This window comes from Triturus cristatus, chromosome 8, assembly GCF_964204655.1.
Source record: "Triturus cristatus chromosome 8, aTriCri1.1, whole genome shotgun sequence".
NCBI lineage: Eukaryota > Metazoa > Chordata > Amphibia > Caudata > Salamandridae > Triturus > Triturus cristatus.
This window is the reverse complement of record NC_140591.1, coordinates 1,268,263,036-1,268,285,833: the sequence shown is the minus strand read 5'-3', so window position 1 is coordinate 1,268,285,833 and position 22,798 is coordinate 1,268,263,036. Positions and strand designations below refer to the sequence as shown.

General features: G+C 42.1%; 1 protein-coding gene across 1 annotated transcript in view; it reads right to left on the bottom strand.

The window, feature by feature from the left end:
• Window positions 1-22,798, bottom strand: part of F5 (coagulation factor V) — a 582,702-nt gene that overhangs the window by 415,779 nt on the left and 144,125 nt on the right. The window contains exons 4-6 of the mRNA XM_085622982.1: window positions 20,963-21,175; window positions 18,712-18,870; window positions 3,146-3,367 (exon numbers count right to left, since the gene is read on the bottom strand). Coding sequence (XP_085479108.1) covers window positions 3,146-3,367; window positions 18,712-18,870; window positions 20,963-21,175 — 594 coding nt within the window. The remainder of the gene's footprint in view (window positions 1-3,145; window positions 3,368-18,711; window positions 18,871-20,962; window positions 21,176-22,798) is intronic.

Sequence of the window (22,798 nt, the reverse complement as noted above, 5' to 3'; positions counted from 1 at the left end):
TAAGAATATACACAGCGTGTGTGCAGTGAACTATGACACAAATGAAAAATTAAATGCCAACAATCACTGTTGGCTCGTCATTTTTACTGCCTCTAACACACACGCACCCAGTGACGTCAATCCATCGAATGGAAAGTTCCAAGCTGCTTAGTAATTACATCTTGCACTTCTGCTGAATGCAGCACGTATGTTTTCATTTTATTACTTTCATACCTGTACCAGCGTTGTCACCAACACAGCACTCCTTCGGCTTCTCAATGCGTGCTAGAGGCACTCACTTTACCATTCCACACAGCCAACATGCTGACTAACACACTGTTTTTCAGCAGACTTCATTTCTGTAACAATCTGTTGTTTGGCCTCAACGTTGCTGCACTGTGCAAGGGAGAGGATAGCTTTCTTTTGTGTTTATCAGAGGTGTCACCTAGGGAATCCATATCATCTCAGGAGTCCTGTGGGCCAAATGCAGCTGCAAGTTCTAGCGCCTAGGAGGAGGCTGTGTCCAGGCCTGTGTCATTGACCCTCTAGGGTCAGCCTCCTCCTTTGTCTTGGATAGTTGCCCAGGGGCCGTCTCATCTCCTGTGGCACGCAGGCCATGCGTATTTTAGCCTGGCTGCTTACTGTTGCGAGCCCCCCCCTTGAGTCCAGAGTCAGCGCTCCATGCAACTCACCTCACCACAGATCCCCGGGGGCACATGCGGGCGTGTGACATCTCACTTCACCACCGCTGGGGTTTGAGTCATGCCCGAGTTGCCTGGAGGCAGTATTGCAGCCCAGTCCGTTCCATGCCGCTGTCTTCCCCATGGTCTTTATTCTCATTTATCCCTCCCCCACCTCTTCTCTCCTTTCCCTGACGGGGGGACGGTGGGCACCTTTCGGTCGAAGCTGTGGCCCCGGCGCACCCACCCTGGCATCCCGACGGTCCATCTCTGCGGTCCCGCCTGACAGCGGCTGTCAGTCTGCCCCACCTTCCCTGAGGATGTCCTGCCGACAGCATTTCTCTGCAGAGCTGAGGGGTGGGCTCGTGCTGTATAATCAGAGATCCTGCTGATCCATAGTAATTGATTATTCATCACTTCAGCAACACCTACTCACGGTGCTGCCGAAGCATCCGCAGCCACCACAAAAATCCCCCGCCTTCACTGGAAAAAAAACCCGTGCTTCACATCAGGGTATTGTTTTCTTCCAATCACGCTAAAACAAACTGTTTCTTTCATTCTTCATGGCATGAAACAACGTGTTTTATTCTACTTAATGATTGGGGGATTTTTGTGGTACTGAACATTGTGATTTCCAAGCAACCTTTTAGAATGTTTGCAGGTTGTTCAACCCAAGTTTAAAACTGTCCCATGTTTACGCAGCATAGAGGATCTACAACACAGAAGGGAATTTTTTGATCCAGGCATGCTCTAGAGGCAGCGTCAAGAGTCTACCCATATGAATCGAAGGTGGGTGGGGAAGGGGGAGGGGGTGGGGCTGTTACGATAGAAAGCACGTTTGTGTATCAAACGCAGGCTTTTGAATCCACAACTGGAGTTAGTGTTTCTCCACCTTCAGGTTAGTTGTTGGTGTTGGTGCGTTGGGGCTTATTGTTTTATTAATCTGCATTTTGCAGCAGGATGCAGAGTCTTTCTTCTCTTTGGAGGTCCATCTTGGCTTGGCTAACAAGTTGTACATTAACACCATCTCAGTTCCCCATTGATGCAACGTGTGATCCTGATACAATCGCATAATGTTTCATATTTGCCAGTGTTTGTGGAGTGATTTGGTATAACCCTGTAGCAGAGAATAGGCAGGAAATAGGCAGACTAAAGGGGTTGTACCTGTATTGACTGTTTAACAGTGCACCATTTTATAAAACGTGCAATATGTTGATGGAAAAGTAATGGTTGTATTTATTTAAACATATTTTAATGCCTCATACCCCTAACTACTTCCTGGCTTTTAGAATGCAGCGTGGTGTTTCAGAGGTACAAGCTTGAACATTTGAGATGGGAGGGGAGAGGAGGCTGAGTGTCTGACTATTTGTCTGCATTATTATTCCTATTATAAGATCCGTTTGGGTGTCACTGCTTTACAGTTTCAAGACTGAGATGTGTCTGCTTGTTAGTTGTGTATTTGTCTGTCTACTTGGCAATCCCCAGTAGAGAATTGTGTGTACACCTGTGAGTGAGCATGGGTCTCTGCGGAGCTGGGTGAAGGTACAAGAGCAAAGCTGTGTGAAGTGAGGGGAGGTGCAGTGACCGATCTATGTTTATTAGGCCCAGCACTAATTGCTTTATTAACCTTCCTGCTTCCTTAAATTTGCTTAAAAATGCACTGTTTGTCCACTCTTCTTTCAAAATTTTCTTTGGGGGGGAACCCCTTCCGTAAGTTGTTCGAGCCCGCTCGCTAAGCTCGCTCGCCGCAGTGCAGTACGACAATGTCACGCCTCACCACTTTCAAATGTCACCAGCCTCCACTGGCAGCAAGGTAAGTATGTCAAATTTCATTTTTTTTAAATGTAAGACCCCTAAATCCCCGACTCGCATTACATTACCGTTTTAAAGTTAAACATATTAACTTAAAAAAGATAATGTAATACATGTAGGCATGAATTTAGTGCCCCATTTGACGCCCCCCTCCTCTCCATAGCTGGCAGCCGCCGCTGGCGTACACAAAATTGTTGACAACTTGTTCCTTCACGCATACCAGGTGTATGTTTTGATACTCCATAAAAGATTAATAGCAAACAAAAACTGCATGAAGCGTGTTCCAGCCTTCTTAGATCTCATATAAACATCTACACACATAGCACAACTGACAAATTTACTGTAAGACATACCAGAGCAGATCTCAGGACCGGTTGTACCACAACTAACTCTTCCCACAAAGGACACAGTGGAGCTACACTCTCCAGCCTAACATGCAGGTACACCTGTAACTAACTGCTTTGAACAACAGTTTCAGCGCTGAAGAACTACAGTCAGGAGTGCTGTTGCAAGCTACACAAATACTAGAAAGCAAAACAAAACCCACTAACACACACCTAGAAAGGAGTCAACAAATAAGTAATCAGAAACGACAGAAATGTGGTCATGGTTTACACAATTAGTAAAAACAATTATGCAGATTGTTTACCTGTGTTTGCCAGAAGGTATCTTACCTTGAAGATGCTTTGGCACAAGAGAGGATATCAGCCATCTTCCAGGCTGGCTGACAGTCATGTTTGCTGTGGTCGATGCTCCTGCAACAAGGCCTACGACTGCAACTTTTTGAGTATTCCTTTCCAGGACCTGGCCATTAAAATGGATGGAGAACAGCTCTGGCTTGGAGCTCATTCCAAGGAAATGCCAGCTGATGTTGTCATAAGCGCACACTTCAGCATCTGTAGAACAAAAGGCAGTTTTCTTCAAATAACAGCGGACAGCACAGGATAGCACCATAATTGAGATTAACAATAAATGATGACTAAATTAACACCTACAGTAAATTTGCTAAATATTCATTGTATAGTTGTGCATATCATGGAAAATGACTCCTGTCAGACATACAGTCAAAGAAATAAAGATAAGCACTGGGCCACATCATGAACAATGATGATAGGAAGTCATGGCATTCAAATATCACAGTATTCTTCTTTTAACAGGTACATGGATCCAAAACATTTCATAACCCTCATAACTGTCTACCTTACAATGAGAATATATAATACATAGAACTCTGAAAACATCCAATAGCACTGCAGTAAGCTGGACTACCAGAGAGATGCTCATTCTGGCCAACTAGACCCTAGTAACCTTCATAATGTGCCTATGTGGCATTTTAGTCCTAGAAGTGGGTGGGTTTAAGCACAGAAGGTGCCTTAAGTGTGGAGTTAATTTCAAGAAAATCAACGGTTCAAGTCTGTGGTTAATTTTCTAGCTGGAAGTAATAGAACTGTCATAGTAGTGTAAAGCAGTGCTCCATTTGAGCTGGTGGTTTCCAGTGCTTGCCATCGGCACTTAATTCTCAGCACCTGCTCTTATGACAGTCTGCCACATGGTAGCACTGTTGTCTAATTTTGAGACCAGCACAACAATAGTTGTTTAACCATTCAGTATACATAAAAAAATGAATAATACCTGACGTGCACACCATTCTTATAATTTTGGGTCTCTGGAATAGTCTGAGTTGTCACATTTGTAGGAGTGTGGTGGTTAGTAGTAGTCTTGGTACTGTCATTAGAAGGGCTGGCGGGGCACTAGGGGGGGCAGAATGCAGTGACCCTTACCTTTTTTACAAATTAGCACTGAGTGTAATGTTACTGAAATATGAATAAGTTGTGTCATGCTCTGTGCCATGCTCTCCGTAAAGATTGCTCACATACTTACTGAATTAGTATGGAGACAGCAGATTTAAATAGGCTGGTCGCAGAAGCAGTGCTTCAGTGACTGGACTATGACTTCAGGATGAACTTACTTGAAAATGTTATAGTTCAGCCCATTAACTACTCAACATGGCTGTGGGAGTATAGAACAAGGATATTTTTCATCAATGGGTTCTCAGTGACATCAAATAAACAAGAACAAAGTTCAAGCTGTCCCTGATGTCACCCAGAACCGCAAAGAGAAAAACACCGTCATTCACTTTTTCACCCATCTGTGGAAAAGTGAAAATTCTATGTTAGCATAAGCGGCAGCCATTTTGACTGTCACGTCCATTTAGTTTCTGTCGTGTTCTTCTTACTCTCTGCTGTTCGACTTTTCACCCAGCCTGTGTCCTCAACTTTAGCTGAACTCCCTGACATGGTCAATCTGATGTACGTGCTGGGGGGTTGCAGCTGCCGGTGCACCTGGTCTTAGATGCTATCAAATGATTGCTTATTGCCGCCATAAACATTCCGTGCTCCCCTTCCTCATCTCCTGACCACCTGGTCAGCCATCTGCTCTTGTTTGCCTATAGCTATTTCCGTGCTTAAACCTATTTCCTCCAGTTTTCCTTCCCATGGGATTGCATTGCAGCAAAACTGTATATAAGAGTCAGGGTTTTTGTATTCAATGTATTTCCTCCCACAACACTTCAGAGTGTTGTCCAGACGCAGTCCCACTCATGAGTGTTTAATAAACTTGATTTGTTTTACTTCAACTCCAGTGCCGATTTCTCTTTTGTTAGTCTTCGGACCCGTGGACGAGATGGTGACCCTGCACCAGTGTGCCCTCACGGGGGTACATTTCCACACATCTATACTATACTTTTATAATATGTATGGGCTCCAAAATAATCTGCCCCTGCTCTTAACTGATATGTCGGGGCAGAGGACTAATGGGAGATACAGATGTAACACAACCTCTCCTCTTAGTCCCACATATTAAAACAGTACCTGGCCCGCACCATCCACCCACCACTCTTTATACCTTTTCTTTCCTTCCCTCCAGAAGCTGTACTCTCTGCTCTCCAGTGCTACGCTGACAAGCTCTCAGAGATATTGATGCCTTGATGTTTGTTACAGCGAATGGTGATAGACATTGTGACTTACCGACAACATTGAGATGCGGACCAGGAGGGAGGGAGGGGGGGGGGTGGGCGCAGTGTCGTTCTGGGGAAAGTACTAGTCTGCATGTCACTTCTAGCTGTCATTTGCAATACCTACGTGATATTCAGCCAGGTGATTTTGACCGGTCATATGATCCACCTATATCCTATGGATTCATGAATCGCACTCTATTGTATAACATTCTATGAGAGACTATATGTAATGGAAATTTTTCAACAAAAAACAAAATGTACATGCCCTGATATATGTTATAGTGCCGGTGTACCGAACAAGGGTGTGCAATAAAGTTTGTTAAAAAAAAAGACATTGTGACTTACTGAAAGTGAAATTACTCTTTCTCCGGTATTGCTATCTTTAGAATTTGACTACAGGGTTCTTGAGCCCTTGCTCCATGGGGCCCAGATGACCCAATAGTGGGGTATGATTGTGAGCTGGTCTCACAACTTGAAACACTTGTAAATAATGTTGTTTCACATGTGCAGTGTCACTTTTTTACCAAGCGCTCAAATGTTTTATGCTGATGGCCATTTCTACATATCTCAGATCTACATAACTAAAGAAGTCTCAAAATCATATTTTTATTCTGTTGCAGGTACTTGGGGGCCTGATACATGAAGGGTTGACAAAAGTGACCCTTTTGTTAGTAGTAGCATACTAGTGTATATTTGCCATACCTGGATCCTGTGTTTCCATCGTGAAGAATGCTACGGACTCGCATGATCCATCCGCCAAAAACAAGTTGACGGTGCAGTGGTTATAGGCTACTAATTCCCCTTACCAAGTGACATTTCTAGTAAATATAAAGGTCTGTTTAGGATGTCACATTCGTTTTAGTCTATTTAGATTACAGGTCGATTCTTAGGTAGAAGTGCCTCCCTAACTTCAGGTGTAGGCCCACTCTCCACCAAACCGGGTTTTTGGAGAGCGTGGTGTGTCCTATGATGAGGCATGAAACCTGGTGGTGTTTGAGGGCATCCTATTACATTTTTGTACATGTCCAATAGCAGATTGGTTTGAGTAGCATCATGAGGTATATGTAATAAGCAAAATACAGTCTTGGGTGGCTCTGTTGAGTTTAAAAAAAAAGCCCAGCCTGAGCAGCCGGGAATTCTTATATGACTTAGCAACAGTGGGTAACCAGTTTGGTTATCCACTGTTACTACATCATAGCAGTGAATAACTGCATTTAGATTCATTTAAGGACGATCATTAATAAATCAAAGTTATGTCCTGATTTGGTTGTATTAACCTGTCAAATCCAAATCAGCTTCATTCTCAATTGGTTGACTGCACTGTTTCTGTTGCACTGCTGAACAGCCACCATGATTTTGCCCTCTATGTGAAAACTCTTGGCTCGTTCATAAATGCCCGAATACATGGTTATTGGCTCAGCAAACATCAGTGTTCTGACAGAAATGCTCTGAATGATGGTCTCCATGTATGGACAATGTATCTTGCCTTGAATGTTAGCTACTATTTTATCTGTATCCAAGTTAAGTCCCTAGGCAACACAAATAGGTGTGATCAGACGACGTTACATGAAAACATTTAGGCTATGAAGGCAAAAACTGAGGTCTTTGCTGTAGATATGCCAGAATGCTGGATTTAATTTCAAGAAGAAATGACCCAGTAAGTCATTTGCTACCATTAACAATTTTGCAAGGGTTGTTTAGAAATAGAGCAATGTATAACTCTTCAGGATGATCTTTGGGCCACCCACATAGTTCATGAATCAAAGCCCAAAACAGGAATGAAAGCAAATAAAATGTGCAGATAAGTGAAAAAAAAAGTTGCATGTCACAATGTTGCAGTTAAATTATTGTTTTTATTTATTTTATTTATTTTAGAAGTTTTATATAGCGCTAGCTCCACCCGGGGGTATCAGAGCGTTTTACATTTGCATAAAAATTATTTTAGGACAAAACAGTGCAAATTGTTAAATAGTGAGGCATTATACATGGAGGAATAAAAGATTCAGTTGAGCTCATACCGATAATAACAGTAAGAGGAGCAAAAGGGTAGGTTCAGTGGATAAAATAGCGCATGGAGGGATAGGGTATGTGAGAAGGCGATGGAGGGGAGAGATTAGGATAGGAAGAGGGAGGTAGGGTGGAGAGGAGTGGGGGCTTTAGAAGTGTGAGAGGCGAGGGAGAGATCGGTAGTGTCAAAGGGAGGAGGGGTGGGTAGCACAAGTATAGTAAGAGAGGAATTAAGTATCCCAATATTGATTGAGCAAGTGTATTTTAAGGCCTTTTTTGAAACTGATATAGGAGGAGGTACAACGGAGAGCTTTGGGGAGGGCATTCCAGATGCTGGGGGCTTTTCCAGAGAAGGAGCGTGCCTGCGAGGCTTTTTTCTTCAATAGCGGGGGGACGAGAAGAAGTGCGTTTGAGCTTCTCAACGTCCGGGAGCATTCTGCTTTAGTGAGTTTATTGGAGAGGTAACTTGGTGTCTTTTGATAAAGGGCTTTGTGTGTAATGCAGGCAATTTTATACGATGATCTGCCTTCAATGGGAAACCATTTGAGTTCTTTGAGGGCAGGAGAGATGTGTTCAGAACGTTTACAGTCGGTTGTTAGTCTGGCCGCTAAGTGGAGGACAGATTTGAGGGGGGCAAGGTGAACTTTGGGTGTTCCAGAGAGTAAAGCGTTTCCGTAGTCAATCTTGGAAAGGACTAAAGATTGGATAACCGATTTGAAGTCTTCCGCAGGAATGAACGGTTTGATTTTTTTGAGAAGCCGGAGTGAGAAGAGTGCTCCTTTTGCCGAATTTTTTATATGGGTATGGAGCGCAAGTTTATTGTTGATGGTGATGCCAAGATATTTAACTGATTCGGCTAGGAAGAGAGAGCAGTTAAGGGCATTAAGGTCGGTTATCCATGCTTGAATGGGGAGAGGGTTGTTTTTGGGAGAGAAGAGAATGATTTCAGTTTTGTTTGGATTAAGTTTGAGATGATTTGTGAAGAACCAGGATTGGATCTTGGATAGGGCTGTGTTGAGGTGTATGATAGCAGAGTGGGATTTGATTTTATTGTACAGTTGGGTGTCGTCAGCATACAGGTGGTAGTTAATTTTGGCTTGTTTAAGTATGAGGGTGAGGGGTTCCATAAAGAGGTTGAAGAGGGCAGGAGAGTGGATAGATCCTTGGGGTATACCGAGGGAGACCGATGTAGGGCAGGAGAGGCAGTTTTGAATTTTGATTTGTTGTGTTCTGTGTTGTAAGTATGAGGTGAACCAGTTTAGGACAGTGCCATCAAGTCCGAAACGATCTTTGAGGGCATTGAGTAAGGTTGAGTGGTTAACTGTGTCGAATGCAGCAGTGAGGTCAAGGAGGATGAGTATGCAAGACTCACCCTTATCCAGGGTAAGGTGGATGTCATCGACAATGTTAAGCAGTGCGGTTTCAGTGCTGCAACCTTTGCGGAAGCCAGATTGAAGGGGGTCAAGCAGGTTGAAAGTGTCAATGTGCTTGTCCAGTTGAATTAGGGCGCATTTTTCAAGGGTTTTGGAGAGTAGTGGGGGTTGGAGATAGGGCGGAGGTTGTTAGGGTCATTAGGGTCGGCTTTGGGGTTTTTGGGGATGGGCGTGATTTGTCCAAGTTGGAGTGAGATAGGAACACATCCAGAAGAGAGAGAGGCGTTAATGATGTTGGTCCAATAAGGGACAATGATGTGCTTTAGTTCTTGGGTGAGGGCGGATGGGAGTGGGTCTTTAGTGTGAGAGGATGGTTTTAGTTTGGATAGGATGTTAAAGACTTCCAGTTCAGAAACAGGGTGGAAATTCATCCAGGCGGCTTTATTTTTAAGTAGTGGGATGGGGTGGAGTGGTACAGGAGGGGGAGAGGAGGGAGGGTGTGTGAAAGCGATAGAGATAGTGGGTGGGATCAGGGGTGAGTGTGGTGTTAGAGTATTATTCAAAGGACATTTGGTTGAGGGAGGGAGCTGGGTTACATGGAAGGAAAGATCAATCTTGGCGATTTTTTCGGAGAAAAAGTTAGCAATTTCTTCACATTTGCTAGTGGAGGCCGACAGGTTAAGGGGTGCAGTAGTGGATTGGTTTCTCACGATATTGAACAGTTCTCTGGGTCTGTTTTTGGAGCGGGAGAGTTGTAAGCGAAAGAAAGCTGCCTTTTCAAAGAAAATGTGTTTTTTGTAGGTGGATCTAGCGGTTCTAAGGAGGGCCAGATGGGAGGGAGAAGGGTGTTGTCGCCATGTTCTTTCGGCAAGTCTAAGTGAGCGTCTTTCCTTGTTAAGGTCAGAGGTAAACCATGATTTGAAGGGGACATTTTTTTGCGTTTTAAGTTTGAGCGGGGCAAGTTGATCTAAGACCTCAACGACAGTTTTGTTAAAGTGCTCAGTAAGATCGTTTGCATTGAGAGAGGGTGGTATGAGACGAAGTTGGGTTTGAAGTTTTGACTCCAGAGTGCCAGGAGGGATTTGCTTAAGATTTCTGGACACTGTCGTGGCCTTAATGCACTTAGCTGGGGCGGGCGGGGTTGTGGGGGAGATCGTGAACAAAATGAGGTGATGGTCGGACCAGTCGATAGGGATGATGTTGGATAGGGACGCCAAATCAGTGTTAGAGATGATAGCGTCAAGGATGGCTCCTTTGGTGTGGGTGGGGGAGTGGCAAAGTTGTTTGAGGTCGATAGTCTCAAGAAGATTAGTGAGGAGGCTGATTGCGGGGTCCTTCGGTTCATTCCAGTGAAGGTTGAGATCTCCTAGGAAAAGGTTTTTGGTGTTAGAGAGTGACGATTGCGTGATAAGGTCTGATAGTTCTTCGGCAAAGGGGAGAGGCTCACCGGGCGGATGGTAGATATTGTGTAGTAGAATTGGAGGGGAGTTTTTCAACTTAAGTTCAGCTCCAAGATATTCGAAGGTAGTAAAGTTTGTGTTCTTTGTGAGGGAGAGTTGTAGTTCGTTTTTATAGATAATGGCTAAACCTCCCCCCTATTCTTTAAGATCTGTCTTTTCTGAGTGTGGAGTAACCAGGGGGGGTGAGTAGGTCAAGGATAGGTGTAGAGTGATCTTTGAGCCAGGTTTCTGTGAGGAAGGCGATGTCAATATCATCGTTAAGTATAGTTTCAGATATTTCGGTTGCATGTCGAACAGCTAAGCGGCAGTTCACGAGCATACAAGATAGGGGTTTGGGGATGTTTTTGGTAGAAGGGTGTAAGTGAATGGTAGTAAGTTGAGGGGGAGGTCTGAGTGAGCTGGGGGAAGAGTGGATTCTGCAGGTCCCCATGATAACTGGGATGTTAGAGTGAGGGAGGAATGGGTCATTAGGAGGGAACTTGTCAAGGTAAGAGTCGCAGAGGTCAGGGATGTCGGACGTGGAGTAGACTCTCAGGGAACGAAGAGGCCTGAGTGTACGGCTGAGTAGAGGTGTAGTTGGCCAACGCTTAGGATATGGGCGTTTTGGGGGGCTGGAGCAAGAATAGGAGGTCAAAGAGGGGCGGGTTCTGGAGTTGAGAGAATTAAATTGCTTGAAATCTATTCTGAGTCGCGCAAGTTCTGAAACCAAGGTAGAGATGTTGCAGTCAATGTTACGAAGTGTCTGAGTTAAGAGAGTGAGGAGAGGTGAGGTTGTGGTAGAAGTAGGGGGTGGGGTCAGTATTACGCATGGGTGGAGGATTATTGTTCGGAGAGGGAGAGTGGTCATGGGGGGGAGTGAGGGTAGGACTGGGATTGTGTAAGTGGGGGAGGTCAGTGGAAGGTCAGGAGGTGCTGTCCGGGGTTGGAAAATAGAGAGGGGCGAGGTACAGGATGACGTAATAATGGAGGTAGGAGATAGGGACTGAGGAGAGGGAGGGGCGTACAGGTTGTAGGGAGAAGTAATATCAGTGTTGGAGGTAGGGGTGTAGTTAGGAGAGGGGGAGGGAGGGAGGGGAGGAATGTGGTATCCGGAGTTTGGGCTAGAGGGGAGTTTACGAAATGATTAGGGGTAGCAGGGGGTTGGACACTGGGGAGCCGGGAGGTTTGGGGGATGGAATGTGAGTTAAAAGAGTTAGAGGGGAAAGAATCCAGAGGGGGGGGCGGAATGGGGGACAAAGAAAGGGGAGTATCGTAAGGGACTGGAATGACAGTAAGGAGAGGGGTAAGTGTTGATGAAGCGGTGGCGATCACAGTGGTGTCTTGCGGGTGGGCAGAAGGGGGAAGAGGCTTAAGAAAGGACTCTAGGAGGGGGATTGTCCTGCATAAATATTGCGTCCACAATATCGACTACAACTATATTGTCAAGGTAAGTACATATAGGTAAGTTTAGATTTATTATTTTGAGCTACAAATCTCCCTAGCTTAAAAATATAGTGATTATGTGGCATTCATTGATGAAGGCTGCTTCAAGATGCTTTAAATAACAACAATGCAGACAATTTAATTCTATGAAGTAGCTAAAGTAATACAGAGTACACATCTTTATAAATCCGAATTGTAAATTTTCTATCTCAGTATTTCTGTCATGTTAGTAATTTGACAGAACTAGTAATATACTTATTTTTCAATTATAATTTTTGGTAGCAAAGAATAATAACACAATGAATAAACAAATATATTCTAAACAGTCAGATCATTTTACCTGTATTCCCCTTTCTTTTGCTAACATAGAACACACCACATTTTCACCTGGCAACCAAACACAAACTCTCTCTCCAATCTTGGAGCTTGGAAAGTTCACCTTTCCTTCAGTGTGGTTCTGAGTATTAGAAGACCAAACTATCACCAAAGAAAAAGGTAGAGGTTCATCAACGGCACATTACTCATTCGATCAAAAGGCATATTCATTTCTGAATGTTTTGGTTGGTGTTTATATAATTGGCACAAATATCTTACTAACCTCTGACACATCATGATCCTATGAACCAGGGAGCTAGCCTCATAACAAAAATGTTGACAAGTTGATGGCAGCCTGCGTATAATGTGTTTATGTAATGTTTTTTGGGTTTTTTCTTCAGAAAAAACATATTGAATCCTGGCCTGTGTTAAATAATACAAGAGCCACACCAGAAGGTGTGTGGTTGTCCATTATTAAGGAATAGATATAATGCAATAAAAATGCAAAACAAGACGAAACAGATTTTAAAATAGGATCAAGTCATAAATATTACAAATGTTAATGCCAGCTAATGTTGCATTTATCAGCAAACCGGTTATAGAACGTAGATATAGAGGAAGTAGCTCATTTCACAGTTATTATCACTGGTAAAAAAATGTGAGGTTTAACATTTTGTTTTGGCCTATAACATATTACTACAAACAGTACCAGTTTGGAAAACACAGCATATATTTACTCTCGGTGTTAATCAGCTACAATACCTGTACCATTATATAAGCAGAGCTATGTTTGAGTCCACCCTTCACTAGGAAGTTCTGAAAAAAGTTCAATCAGAAAGCTGTTAAAAAAGAAAGACGTTCAAAGGTGTCAGTAGCCATACTGGCTCAACTAAGGGCCTTTTTGACTTTAAAATGGCCTGTGAGCATTCAATGGGCAGGCAATGAGTAGAGAAGCAGGGGTAGATGGAAATTTGGACCTTGCAGCTGAGAATAATGATGACAGAATAATCCCCAATGTAAAATCACTGATATTTGTGCAATTATGTCATCTCACAAAGGGGCATGCCAATTCAAATAAATTATTCCAAAATGGCAACTCTTTAACATGAGGTAAGGTAGTGAGTAGTAAGGCCAGGTAGAGGGAAGCAAAGGTAAAGCTAGCTAGAATCACGTGGTCCCCAAAGCATTTTAAATACCCTGGAGTGGCTGGAAGGTACAAATATGTGCCACAGAATATGCTTTGTGAAAGTTAAAAGAAATGTGTTATTCTAATGGAGGATCTATCAGACTTCCAAAAGGCCACCAGACATTCAAAGATTAGGCACTCACTAGTGAGGGAAAGGAGAAAGAAATCAAGAATCAGGTCTAATTGGAATCAACTACTTTTCTGACCTCCAAACCATTAAAGTGACTAATGAGAAGTGCAAAGGCAAATTCTTTACTTCTCATACTGATTTTGTATGAATCTTGTAATCAATATTTCTTCATAATATTGAGTTGATTGTCACTGCTTTACATCAATTTCCAGCAGGTCTCATCATACATCAAATGTTCAATGTTGTGTATTTAGGAACTACACCAATCTTTTTTCATGTTTCCTAATAACACCTTTAATTCTTATCCTTATAACCAAATGTATAGATCAAGTAAGAACGCTCTTACTTCCTAATGTTAGTGTGAATAAAAAGAAAATATGTATATCTAACACCTAAGAAACACTAGTCATTTAAATGCTTTTGAGACTTGACCATAGCTTGAAGAGTATTAGAATAATTTTCGCTTTACGCATTCAAGATAGCCTTGGGGATTGTGGTATATTAACATCTGGCCTAATAAAGTCAAATTCAAGATTGCTGACAAGATAGATTTCAACTAATAAAACTCATTTGTTCACAAATGAGCTATAAAAAGAACAGGTTATTATGAGCCTTTTATCTTTAACTAGTAAGGATATAACTCTTCCCTCTTTCTTACCAATAGAAGGCCAGCTCCAGCGTTAAAGGCTCCTTGGAATTTGAGATCCTTTTCTGAGTGACAATGGATTTAGTTCAGTAATTACAGCCTTGTCTTAAGAGCTCTGTACTCACAAAAAGCTGAAGCCACTGTGAGATAACAACAAAGTAAGACATTGCTTTGTTGGTTTGCAAATGTGACGTGGGTTGTGCGAAATGGGTTAGGAAGAAAGCACTTAGAGAGCCATGGATTATGAGAGCAGAACATGCTTCAAGAGTCAAAGTCAGGGTTACACAGCATTACATTTATCATAACAAGATAAATGAGTAGCTATCCTATATAATGATGGAAAATAACTGAATGACAGATAATATACTGTGATTATTTATGAAGAGTGTGCTAATTATGCAGTGATGTGTTTACAGTGAAATATGTGAAAAAGCAAGATGTTTTTTTATTGAAAGACATATTAACTATGGTGTCAATGACAGTTCTGATGAACTGAAACATTATGGAGATTTTCAGAGACCAGTTTTGCTCACATATTGTAAACTCCAAGATGGGAAGCACAGTGATACCAATCTAGAATCTAGAAATCCCTGGCAACATAGATGTGCTTCCACCACTAACAGAACTTTGGAAAGTTAGTTTTTCCAAACATTTACTTCAAAAGGTGGTGTTGCATATTTAAAATGTTACTGTACAATGATATACATAGGAAATGTATACTAGCTTTCCCAAGTAGACAAAGGAGTTCAGTTGCTATTCTGGGTTAGCATATCATACTTCCTATTGGCAGCCAATGCTTGTGCAAATGTAGTCTGGACTTCTCAAGGACAAGATGAGTGTTTAATCTAGCAAAAGGCCGTTTTTTTCTTTTTGGGGGCACTGAAATAATCCTGATAGTGCACACCAACTCTAATGACTTCTCTTGAGACGGTGATGTGGAGAACCAAGAAAGCTGTTTGGAATATTATGAACAGTTACTGATGTACAGCACTCAGCGCCCATGAATCCCAAGTGATATCTGACCAGCAAGAAATACTAGCACCCTCTTGTTATTCTTGGACAGTGGTCTAGGCCATCATCATTAACACTAAGAGCAGACATTTTCAAATCTGCCAGATTGTTGAGGAACCATTTATTGTTAGCTTTAGGATCCTTCTTTAGTTTTATCAGTTTGTGGGTGCCAGGTTGTTTTGTGCATTGCAAATAGTATGATGGATTTTTTATTAAATGGTTGCTAGATTGGTAACTCTAGGAAATGTGACTTTCCTATGTGGTCACCTCATATTTCTTCCTTTTGCTGGACTCTATATTTCAGCAGGCTTTACAACTCTGTTCACTTTAATGCTGCTAACCAGGAGTAAAGTAAACTGATATACAAAAGAGGTTGAGGCAATATCCTGCCACACCCAACCTTACCATGGGAAAAATATTTCGACACTTAAAAAGGTGCAGCGAACCGAAAGATCAACCCCTTTCAGCTTTCAATAGACGAAATTTCAAACAAGAATAAATAATTGTCCTCAAAATACACTTATCAGAGAAAATTAATTATTGAAATTGTGCATGGAATATCATGAGTTGTGTGTTGAATTACTATGAATAAGAAGTAATACTGTCCATTGAAAAAGAGTGCTGAACCATTACAATTGTTCTTATTGGTATAATTAACTTATATGGTACAAGATGTACCCATGTCATGGGCGTTAAGGCATGGTGCAGGGTATTTAAAAATAGGACATGGAGAAATGTCATATTAAGATGTATTAAGATGTCCTTAGAGTGACCCAAAAGCTACATTTCACTGGGGCAGGAGTAGATGTAATAGAAGTAAAACAGAATACATATTAAAATGACTAACACTGTATTCTCTTAAATGGTACTAGCTAGAAAATAGTAAAAAAAACATTTTATAACAGTTATTAAAAATCCAATTCAATGGTGAATAATTTTTAAAGAAAAGTAACGTTTAGAAAGATTTTTTTTCCCTGCCGGAAGTTCCTGGCGGCTAAATTGCATTTGCTCTGACTTCTCACTGACACGGATAAGCATTTGATTAGGGGAAAAACGGTTTGAAATGCTTCCCATGAGGAAATAATAAGCTGACCTGAATGGGTAGAGATGACTCCTCTGAACCCTGCCGAATATGCAGGGTGGAGACTGTAAGCTTCCTTTTTGACATTAGAGTCTCAAATCCTGCTTGAAAGGTCTGTTGGGTTTACATATAACCCTTTCGAGCACACTTGAAAGGTAAAATGCAGAGAATAGGATGGCAAGAGAGTTCCTGCATATCCGCTGTGTGGTTGCTGTTGAACCCTGCTCTTTCTCACCAGACTTCTGTCGCTGGGTTGTACATATAACACTGGGGGCGCACTTGTAAGGAAGGCAGAATGGCAAAACAGTTCTTATGTTTCAACTATCTGGTTGCTGGAAAACCCTACTTTTGTTCTATCAAACATCTGTCTCTGGATTTATTGTGGATACAGTCACTGCCTCAAACTGGATTTTAGTATTATATAAGGGAGGACACTAGGATATAGTACATTCCCCACACACTCCCAGCCCTCAAAGCCAAAGTTGAGTGCAGCCGAAGACTTTCATAATCTAAAAAAAAGGCCCAAAGTGGTTAGGGTTGGCCGCAGGCACTTTCACTCCAGGAGTAATTTTCACCCACTAGCTTGTGCCACGCATAATCTGGCAACTCCAGGCACCCACTTCAGAACATTTCCTGGACCTGTGGAAAACAGGCAAGAACTGGATATACTGTCTGTGGCATGAAAGGTGCCTTGAAGGCTGAAGGCCTGAAGATGCTCCCGCTTGTACTCTGGATGCCAAGGGTTATAAGGCTGACCTCCTGTTGAAGCTACAAGAGGCCTTTCCTGCAACTGCCCAGCTGACCAATGGCAACTTGACATGAACTGGGCCATCTGGGTAGCCTCTGCCTGACATACTGAGAGTTTTTAGCTGCCTTCTCTGGGGTTCCTGGAGGGCTTTAGAATTGTAGTTCTGTGGTAAATTGGGACTTAGAGTACTTAGGGCCTGATGTTGAGTTATGCAGAGACAGGACTCTGTCACAGAGGTGACAGAGTACCCCCCCCCCCCACCAAACTGAAGGTTTGCTTGCCTCATTTACAGTCAGGTGGACCTTTAGAATGTTGATAGCAGTGACTACTCTGTCTCTGATGGCGACATACACCTCCAACAGTATGAGGGAGTAAGGGCTATCAAAGGTTTTGCCATTTGTCCACCTGCCCTATTTAGAGTGGGTGAACAAATGGCACGTTTTCACTGTCTGTCACCGCCAGGTAAAACCTGGTGATAAGGGGCAATGTAAACTCTAAAATGACCCACATGCCTTGAGAGAAAACTCCTGTGGTGAGGAGGGTCCATTTTTTTTTCTAAATAAAATCCAGCTTTGGAATGTTGTTTTTGAAAATAATTTTTTCAAAAACTGACAGTGTGCTGTATGGCTCCGTCACATTGATAGAGCCGTCTGTCAAACTTTCAATACATTGACAGAATCCACAATGATGGGAGTTCCTGCAAATGCAAGGGTTGTCCATTGGGCCGGTGGACATCTTTAAGTTTGCTAGGCTAATACCTCCTCTAGGTGAATGAGTACTCCACTACGTTGCCCTGATGGAATAAATCCTGTCCACCAGATTTTAAATGGGCCTAAATCAGAAGACCTTTAACTAGGATGAATCAGGTTGCTGCATCTGACCTGCTCTCCATTTCAGTCAGCCTGAAATTGCAGGTAGGTCCCAGTCTATTGCAGCCTTCGACTGTGCTTTTTGGCGCTATTCCTACTTAAAACTTTCAAAATTCATATCTCCAAAACCCCTTATTGGAATTTTGTCATTTTGTATTTTTACATTTTACTCTATATGTCTAATTCGGTTTGGGATTTTTACTTTATTACTGTTTTGGAATTGTATAAATACTTTACACATTGTCCTAGGTTGAGTCTCTCTGCTCTGTGTCACAGCTACCAGGAAGGTGAGCTCAGGTTAATTTAATTACCTGAATGGGTAGAGATGACTCCTCTGAGCCCTGCCGAATAGGCAGGGTGGAGGCTGTGAGCTTCCTTTTTGACATTAGAGTCTCAAATCCTGCTTGAAAGGTCTGCTGGGTTTACATATAACACTTTGGAGCACACTTGAAAGGTAAAATGCAGAGAACAGGATGGCAAGACAGTTCCTGCAAATTCGCTGTGTGGTTGCTGTTGAACCCTGCTCTTTCTCACCAGACTTCTTTCGGTGGGTTGTACATATAACACTGGGGGCGCACTTGTAAGGAAGGCAGAATGGCAAAACAGTTCTTATATTTCCACTATCTGGTTGCTGGAAAACCCTACTTTTGTTCTATCAAACATCTGTCTCTGGATTTATTGTGGATACAGTCACTGCCTCAAACTGGATTTTAGCATTAGATAAGGGAGGACACTAGGATATAGTGCATTCCCCACACACTCCCAGCCCTCAAAGCCAAGACAAGCATTGTGAGTATTCCTTGAGCTGAGTAGTCACCCACCACAAATAATAATCCAATTTATTATAGTTGCAATTTAAGTTTCTCCACTGTGACCATATCATAGTGCAGAATCCTACATTGCAACTATTAAGAAACAATTTACTTGTGCATTTACACCTTGTTCATAGCTTTTACCAAAAAAAAGTATTTCCTACCTGGTATGGTTCCATTGATGTACCCATTTATTGCATACATTGCTGATCCTTGTTCAGTAGATACCGATTTTTGCCAGCTTTTACTTTCATCAAATACTGAAAACATGAGCACAAATTCTCGGTCAAATAGTTTCTGTGATCCATCACTATTCAGGCTTCCTAGGCAGGAAAAACAAAAAGAACAAAAAATTCAAACAACTGAGCCAAAAAGACGTACCACATGAGTCTGTTTCTACATGATTTTACTTTTAATAATTTTTCCATATGTAGGTTCCATCTCCCTTAAATCTGCATAACAAATATCATGAGTGCTGTTGGTTTGTGAAGGCAACTCTGGTACTATGATCTTTTTGGTTATCGTAGCTTAAATGTATCTGTCAATGTGCTCTGTCCCTTTCATGTCCGGCCCTTCTTGAACCAAGAAAGGGAACAGTAGTCCTTCCTCATAGGTTGGGACATAGGTGCCCTTTGGAATTCTTGTACCTCCTTTCTTTCCTGCCCAGTGCTCATCTCCCACTCCATGCACACACTCCCCTTCCTTTCCTGCGCAGTGTTTGTCTCCCACTCCATGCACAATGTTTGTTTCCAACTGAGGGGTTAGGTTGTAAATTCAGGAACTTTTACCCATATGTTTACTACTTTTCATGGGTGGAGAATTCAGAATTTCAGGAATTCACTAACAATTCTAAGAGTTCTTCTGGACACCTGAGGCATACACAGGTTGCCCGGAGTACTCCTAGAAAGCAGCAGCGGCTGCTGCCAATCCAACTTGGGGCAGCAGCGTGAGGAGTTTTTTTTTTAAGGGATAAACACTTACCTTTCACTGCCGGCCAGCGTTCTTCTGCTCCCTCGCACACCCACGCTCTTCTTCTCCCCCGTCGTACTGTACCTCACTGCTCCTGGCACTAAAATCCCCAGGAGTTTAGGCACCCAGACCCCACCCAATCTTAGTGCTTCTCCCAGCATGAGAGAAGCACTGTGATGAGCAAAGTGGGCCAGTTTAACGCTCTGTGGGGACTGGGAGCCTGTGCCCTGAGCACCGATGAGATCTCCCAGGACCAGCCTGGCAGATATAAAAATGCGCATGTCAGTTTGGCCGGCTGTGGAGGGACGACCAAAGCTACATGTGCACTTTCAGTGCTACCACTACTCCCACCCTGCTGATGCAGGACATGGCCCGCCTTGCGGTTGCGGACTAGAGCCAAAAAATAAAATGACAATAAAATTATTTTATTGTCATTTTATTTTTCTTCTGTGTGCGGGCATTTTACCAGTGAGGAGACGCTTCTCCGTCATAGCAGAGGAGCTGCATTACAAACTACATGTGAGGGGCTGTTTGCATGCACTGTAGTACTTGTGTGCATGAGAAGGGCTGTTTGCATGCACAAGAAGGACTATGGGTACAACTACGCATGCAAAATGTCTTTGCATGTGTGCAACTGGAGTTTTTCCATATTATTTCTCCACAAAGGAAATAGTCCTCCCTCAGATAAAAACACTTCCTCTACACCCCCACTATTTGTAAGGTTGTCCATGCCCGTTTTCGCCGTGGAAATGGATTTTACTTCTGCCCTTCACAGGAATAAATATCTGTCAGTTCTCAGAGGTAGAATGGGTCAGGAAAACGTCTGTGTACATCCAAAAAGAAGCATATTTGCTGGTGCACAGGGCTTTCCCTCCATGGAATGTGTGCTTTCTCTTCCTTTATGTGATTTGCTCATACAAAAACTGTTTGAGTATAAATCGCCTTCTGTGATATGAAAAAGTGTTTTCACAGGCAAATAACCAGAGTAGGCAAAGCTTAGAGGTTAAAATAGCTTTGTGAAACAGGCCTTTCAATGTGTGTCAAGACCTTTCCATATGAAGTTACTGCACAGTGATATTGCACATTCACTGCCAAGGACATGCTTCTGACCTATATCTGCACAATCATTATCTGAACACAGTTTTGCATCCACACACTATGTGTATAGTGCATAACGACTGACGGGATGCTGAGCGAAGGATGCCGGTTACTTACAAAGGAACGCATGGGTCTTTCCATATGTGGCTGCTAAGAACAAAAGCGGCCAAAAGAAGTTCAGCACTTTTTCAGCCATTTCAATTTGTGACAAGTGTTCGTTGCTCCACTCCTAAGGATGGTCACAGTGTAATGAAAGGTAACTCGGCCTTGCCCTGAGGAAGACCTCATTAACCCAAAGAGACAAAAGGGAAAATTCCTGAGATGAGATGCGTCATAAGAATAAGTTACCTTTTTTGCATATCAACAAAGCTCCAATCAGTCCTGAATTGTAATCCTTCACCATGTTCTCATGAGAGTAGTAGCTGTAAGTGAGACAAACAGGGTCCTCTTCTCTAGGACCAATGGCCTCTGAGATATCCCACACGTAGGTGTACTCTTGGCCTGGCAGCACTGTGTCGTCCTTTTTGTCTTCAGGAAATGTGTTGTCTGCATAAAGTGATCCTGCAAAAATCAAACATTAAGAAATGGTGACAAAGTCCACAAGTCTGCTTTCTAAAAAAAAAAATCCTCTTCATTGATTGGCAGTTGTTTGTTGTCGAGCATCCATCTGACTTAGTGGACGCAAGACTGGCCTAAAGGGTGATTTAAGATTGATGAGTGTTGGTGTAAAAGAACTAATATGTTCCGAAAACCATTAGCAAAGCATCATCTTCAAAAGGTTTACTTGGAAAGAGACAGACAGTCACTGTTAGAATGGCTGTGTTTGTTTACACGCCCCCTATCTGCCAGTTCCAAAATCAAGAAAAAAATATAAAGGTATCACTCGTGGTGCTATTGCTGCAAATGGAAGCCAGTTTCGCTAGTCTATCCAACACGAGTGATTAAAATAAACGGGTGCACATATGAACAGATTTTACTAGCAAACATGTTTTCATAAACTGTATATTTTTATCAGGCGAAGTGATCTGGACAACAATTCTTGTGATATTGCAAGATAGCATGGAGATCAGTCAGTTAAATAGTTAGAAATATCACGGCACTTTCAAATACATCCGGATACTAAAGAAGAGTGATTAGTATTACTAATTTCTATGCAGTAGATAAACATAAAATGGAGCAATCTTCAAACTTATTTTCATATTGTAAATTAGCCATGTTTTGTGAAAAGACATTCAGTTAATACCCGGAAACCCATTGTTGCTGGAGAGGTCCTGCATCAGCATCTAAAGATTTCACTTAGCTACTCGTTGCATGTAATCTGCATCTTTTTGAAAGTTCAATCATCAGTTAAAAAGGACCAATCTTACTTGAGTGAAACATATTTGTTTCGGGTATTTGGGTTTGATAGTAACAAGTATACATATATACACATAGATAGTTAGGTTTACCTAAAAAATAGATTTTTTGACAGGAAGCTCTATTATGCAGTCTTTCTTCCTGCTTTATTTTGTACAGCACTTACAAGAACATGACAACTCCCCAAAACTTGCTCCCCTGGGCTGGACGTTTGTAATGCAAACAAAGGACATCCTCGCCTACAAATAGCAGTAGCCACATACCTTTTCCTCTTTTCCTGCTGCTGGAAATAAGTGCATTACAAAAAGCAGTTGTTTTACTTTAGATTGTAATTTACTGTAAATGTATTGTTTGTTTGGGGTTTAAACTGAAGTTTTGACTTCTTTAGGTCAATGTCAAGCAGGTGTTTATTTTGAAGGCTTCTTTGGAAATTGTTACTTTGTTTTGTGTCTATTTCACAAAAGCTGCTTTGTGTGATAATTGACTTTGTTTCAGGTGCTGTGGCTTTTTTGTATATTTAAGGCCATGTGTGAGCAATTACATTGTAGCAGCATAAGGCTGCTGGGGAGTTTTGCCTGCATTTATTTCATGGTCAGACATATTATATTTGCTACAAGGCAGACATGTGCATGGGGACGTGTTTATGAAAGCAGCTGCCTGTATTTATGAGAATGCCATTTAATGTAACAAACCTTTTTCTGTGTGCTAGTTCAAAGAATATATTGTGGAGATTAATTGCCTGTTTGCTGTTTAAAATTGTTGACTGCAGTGTTAATAATGAGGAGGATGAAGTTTTTAAGTTAAACCTTTGTGAAGAATTAGACAATT